This window comes from Egretta garzetta, unplaced genomic scaffold (genome assembly GCF_000687185.1).
Source record: "Egretta garzetta isolate BGI_Z169 unplaced genomic scaffold, ASM68718v1 scaffold70, whole genome shotgun sequence".
Lineage (NCBI taxonomy): Eukaryota > Metazoa > Chordata > Aves > Pelecaniformes > Ardeidae > Egretta > Egretta garzetta.
Window position 1 is genome coordinate 2,791,885 of NW_009258539.1, and position 6,006 is coordinate 2,797,890.

The 6,006-nt window shown below is 37.3% G+C and overlaps 1 protein-coding gene across 1 annotated transcript in view; it reads left to right on the plus strand.

Moving 5' to 3' along the window:
- CFAP47 (cilia and flagella associated protein 47) overlaps positions 1–6,006 on the plus strand; it is a 401,308-nt gene that overhangs the window by 107,233 nt on the left and 288,069 nt on the right. The window contains exon 25 of the mRNA XM_035901932.1: positions 766–925. Within this exon, the coding sequence (XP_035757825.1) occupies positions 766–925 (160 nt within the window). The remainder of the gene's footprint in view (positions 1–765; positions 926–6,006) is intronic.

Genomic DNA, 6,006 nt, shown 5'->3' on the forward strand with positions numbered 1-6,006 from the left:
AGTGACTAAATAGCACATTTGGCCACAGCCACTCTGTTTTGGAACACAGAGAATATGACTGTATGAATGCAAAATATACCACAACATAATTTATTGTTTCTAATTCCCAAAGTCTTTGTTTGGAAATTATAAAATACGTTTTTTTAGCAGTGATGAAAACACTCAAAACTCTTTTTCAGGTATCTTCAGAAAACAATGACAACACGAAGTCAAAGCCTTTTCCTAGCTATGCATTTGTTAGGAGTCGAAATAGTAACTGAGATAAAGGAATTGAATTTTATTTTGTTTCTATCTTTGTCTTATTGAATTGAAAGAATGGGGTTTGAAAACCTATTCTGAACTTCTTGCTTTTTCAACGTGTATCCACCTTTAAGTGTAGATGTCATGAGCCATGTGTTTAGTGCTTGCTGTGCTTCATTTGTATCACAAAAACCTACTCATTTCTGTTTGGTAAGCGCTCCCACTGGGACACTTTGATCTGTTTACCTCACATAAATGAGATTTTTCCATTTTGAAAAGAAAGTATTGCCCTTTGTGAATGTGGTGAGTGACTGGAAAGCATCTAGTCTGTGCTGATAGGCATACTCATCTTTTGACCTTACAGATATAATAAACTGGGTTCTTCATTGCTTTCTAGTGCTTTCTTGCTTTCATTCTGATCTGATTACAAAAAGAATGCTTAGGATAGGGCAACGTGAACAGTATCACGGTGTTTGCTGCTTTCCCTCTTTCATCATATCCTCCTTTTTCTGCAAATGTTTATAGAAGCTTGACCTGAAGAATATCTCAAGGGAGCGGTTGGCATGGAAATTGAATTGTGATGACACAAGCAAAAATACAGAAGACGGTATTTTTAAATGTAGTCCACAGACTGGATTCCTTGATCCAGGACACAAAGTCAGTGTTTCTGTATTATTCTGCCCTTGTAAGTAATTTTCTGAATTCTTCTACAGATAGTTTGGCCAATATACCATTTTCATAGATTTGTTTAAATGACTTGTTATGATGAATCATAACTAGTGCTAGTTTTGATTAACTTCCAGTTAACATGGCTAAATAATGAAATAAATGCCAAAAGAAAGGTTTGTCATTCTGAGAAAATAAGACAGCTGCAGACCTAACACAAAGCATGGAATAATTGGATAGCATGATTTGAAAAGTCTGGTTTGCACATGTAAACCATCAAAGGCTGGGATAGCTGAATTGTTTTCAATACTGGTCCTTCATGTGCATTTAAGTTGACTTGACTTGGATACCAAAGCTCTCCAAGAGTACTTGGAATGTGTGAGAACTTTTTTCTAAATATCCATAATTTAGATAAGAATGGAAATTTCCTGCCTCAATGAGATAAAAAAACCACTTAGCTGTCGTATTTTCTGGGTAGTCCGCTCAAGCAACCAGACCCTAAGTAAAAATCGTAATATAGATTTCTAACAAAACTTGGGAGCATGCAGGCAGATGTTAATTGACCACAAACACCACAAGAGGAATGTCAGGACATGAATATTAGGATTCTACCTTACTCCCAGTCAAGTGTTTAGGGTAGAGAGTAATGTAACACTGTATTTAAGTTGATAAAGCCCACTGGCGTATGCAGCTGACGCCGACAGAACTGGAGAGTCTGGAGAGTGTGTCTAGATTAGAAGAAAGGCCTTGGGTAAACCTCTGAATTTTGAGAAACTGTTGAGATGCAACTTGGAGGAAAAATAGGTAAAAGAAGTCAAGGAACGGAAACACATTATGACCACAGGTCTTTGGAGAAATAATGTAGAGGAAAGAGGAATGAAAATATGAAATAAGTGAAAACCAAACACTTAAAACCTGTTGTTCTTTGAGATGCAATTAAAATTTACACATGTAGGTTACTGTAACTCAATTTCTTTTAAACATTTTTCTCCTTTCATAAATTTCTACTTGGCTTTCAATAAGATCTTATATTTTTTTCTGCAGTATTTCAGATAATAAAGCCTACAAAATAAATGTTGTAACTTTGACAAGGTATTCTAATAGATATTTTTGTGGATTGTGCCTATGGTTAGAATAATTGTGGATCATACTAAAATAATCACTTGTGAAGAACACATACAAATATTTTTGTTTTGAATTTGAGAAATATATTCTTCTAATAGAACATGTAATAGCTGCATTTTGCATTGATTAGGTTAACATATATAGCTTGGAAAAGAAAATTGCTCAGGGCAATATTGGACTCGGACGATAAAAAAAAAGTCTCTATTTCTAGATATCTGGTGACATTTAGGGCCCAGATGAGCACAGTGTCTCATTTTCTTCTCCTTTTAAGTACCACTCTGGCATTTAAGATGGAGGAAATTAAAGAAAAGTAAATTATAATACTATTTTATGCAGCAGCTGGAGAGCAGGGATCATGTGATAATGAATAGGTGAAATGGTCATCCATGTGATGGTTGTTCTATTTAGGTGTTTGTATCATGAGACTGTATTAAAATTTCTTGTGTTTTGCAAAGACTGTGAAGCAGACACCAGCACACAAATAAAAGCCAATATTCTGAATTACTGAATAAATTTTATGTGTAAACACAGATGTGTATATACATAAATATGAATGATAAATAATCGTCATTTGAAGTTATTTGTATTTTTACTGTGTTCCTGTATCTTTTATTTACAGAAAATCATAAATAACTGTAATAATCAATGCCCTTAATTCAATGTTCTAAGTATTTTACCATTATTTATAGCCTACTTGTGATATACCTTCACTGAATATAATTACTCTTTCTTGTAAGAGAACATTAGATACCTCAAAACCCACGCAGGAGACGTAGTTACTGAATAAGGTGTGCTAATCACCTTCATAGGTTTGTATTGTAATGTTGTAGTATGTGGGGGTGAACAATCTTTAAAATGAACTTTGAGTGTGCATTAGGGTAATTTGTTTAAATATACCACAATATTTATAATAGAGTGAAAAATGCTATAGTACGCTACGCCGTTACATTAAATGCAAGAGTTTATATAATACATGTTAATATGTTGTTACCTGTTAAGAAAAATATACTAAATTTAATAGAGAGTCTCAAGAACTAAAGGTATATTAATGTAATCTTCTGCTGTACTATAGTATAATGCATTAACAGTATATGAAAAAAATAACTATGTTTTATTGTGGTATGAAAAAAATATCTGCAGCATAGTAAGTTACAATAAATCTGTGCTCTGTGATCCCATGTGGAAAAATACTCGCAAATGCACTAGTGAGTTAACAGGAGTTCAGTGCTCCTGGAAGATGTGATGAATACATAATGGGCACAGATGACCATCATGACCTCCATCTTCTAGTTGTTTTTTTTTTTTTTTTTCTGCAACAGCAAGATATTAAATAACTATGCCCTTTAACAGTTTCTGTGAAGAAATTATTAGTTTACTTTCAATTTTTTTTTCTTCATTCTTTTTGTAGGGCTTACCTTTAAGTTTTAACTACCTGTGACTTTTCTGCTTTGAAGTCTGTGTTTCAATGTCTGCAAATTCTTCATTGGTACCCATCTATGCTGAAGGTGTATATATGCAAGAAGACATGAATTATCGGAAAGTCCAGGGCAACTAAACTAAAAATGTTTATTTGGGAGACAAGTGTAAGAACTGAACAACAGCCTAATACAAACTTAAGAGGGTGAGAAGAGCAGGCGGTGATTTTACTTTCTTCCCACCCGCTCTCAAAAGATCAAACCTCATGCATACCGTTAACATTTCTAGGGGAAAAAAGAAAAAATCAAAAATTAGATTTGTGCTGCTAGAGAGGAGCAAGGGATATCGACATCCTTAAAGAAGTGGCCATTTAAACCAGTTTTGGTGCTAGTTTAAATTGCAACTGAAACAGGTAGAGTGGAAGTTGTGGGGACTTGAAATACATCTCGTCCAGAATTGTGTAAGAAGTATCAGGAGAACTACTTGCATATGCACATAACTGACTTTCAGCAGAAATATAATGTTGTTTATGTTTCTATTAACAAGGAATCTGCATAAGGTATAGTCCCAGGATAGCATGCTAGGGAGTTAGACACTCTGAACTGGATGGGCTTTCTAGTGCAAATTAGACTGAATATGAAGCAGCTAATGAATATGTACATATATGTACTTTGAGAAGTTGTGTTCCTTTATTCAGAGTTTTTTCTATGGTAAAGCAATGAATGCTTATTTCCCCTAATAAATATATCTAGAAAAGACCCAGGGGGAATTTCCCATATAATTCTACATATTTTGTTGGCCCTTGGCAAATTTGGATTGGCAGATTTGTAAATACCATCAAATATCCCTAAGGAAAATTTTCGCTTCTGCTGGACTGCTTGTTGTTTGTCCTACAGAAATTAATGGTGGTAGATCAGATTGGTAAAGGCAGCACAAGCTTTGACAGTAGTCATGAAAAGTGTGATTAATAGAATAAATTCATTACTTCAGCTGTTAGTTCAGGACACAATTCCCATTAACTTCAAAGTAATTTAGTTAACATGAAATATCCTGAAAACCTTCATCCTAGGCATTGCAAAGTAATGAACAAACTTAATGGCATCATTCACTTTTTTTGTCTGTGTCCATTTAAAATGAGGACAATATTGCAACATGCTGGTGTTTCTGACATAAGCAAAACTTTATTGGCTTACATATTATGCAAAATTCTGATCCTAGTAAATGTGTGGAGCCACACACAGAATGATCAGCAGTGCAGAATAAGCACTGTCTTGTCTGCCTTCTGAGCGAGTCAGGGATTCTCTGGCAAACAGATGTGATCATGTAGGTAATGGATTTGTTAGAATTGTTATGTACAGTATGGGTGAAAAGTTGGTATGAGGAAAGCTTAACACTATTCTTTCCTAACTTTTGAAGGTTTCACTTTGGAACTATGGTTAATATGAATATTTAAAAATGTGAGTTAGTGAAAATTGCATATTCTTTGGTACTGACATGTCCTGGTTTCAGCTGGGACAGAGTTGATTTTCTTCCTAGTAGCTGGTATAGTGCTATGTTTTGGATTTAGTATTAGAAGAATGTTGATAACATGCTGATGTTTTGGTTGTTGCTGGGTAGTGCTTAGACTGGCCAAGGACTTCTCAGCTCTGCCAGGTGCACAAGAAGCTGGGATGGGGACACAGCCAGGACAGCTGACCCCAACTGACCAAAGGGCTATTCCATACCATATGATGTCATGCTCAGTATATAAGGAGCTGGCAGAGGAGCTTGCCAAGCCACTCTCTATCATTTATCAGCAGTCCTGGATAACAGGGGAGGTCCCAGATGACTGGAGGTTGGCAAATGTGATGCCTATCTTCAGGAAGGGCCAGAAGGAGGATCCGGGGAACTGCAGACCTGTCAGCCTGACCTCAGTACTGGGGAAGATTATGGAGAGGTTCATCTTGAGTGTGCTCACCAGGCACATGGAGGACAATCAGGGGATCAGGCCCAGCCAACATGGGTTTACGAAAGGCAGGTCTTGCCTAACCAACCTGATTTCCTTCTACAACCAGGTGACCCGCCTGGTAGCTGAGGGAAAGGCTGTGGATGTTGTGTACCTGGACTTCAGCAAAGCCTTCAACACAGTCTCCCATAGCATTCTCCTGGAGAAGCTGGAGGTTCATGGCCTAGATGGATATACTCTTCGCTGGGTTAAAAACTGGCTGGGTGGCTGAGCCCAGAGAGTTGTGGTGAATGGAGTTAAATCCACTTGGTGGCCGGTCACACGCAGTGTCCCCCAGGGCTCAGTTCTAGGGCCGGTTTTGTTCAATATCTTTATCAATGACCTGGATGAGGGAATTGAGTGTGCCCTCAGTAAATTTGCAGATGACACCAAACTGTGTGGTAGTGTTGATCTGCTTGAGGGGAGGAGGGCTCTGCAGAGGGACCTGGACAGGCTGGATCAATGGGGTGAGGCCAACTGTATGAGGTTCAATAAGCCCAAGTGCCGGGTCCTGCACTTTGGTCACAACAACCCCAAGCAGTGCTACAGGCTTTGGGAAGAGGGGCTGGGGGGGA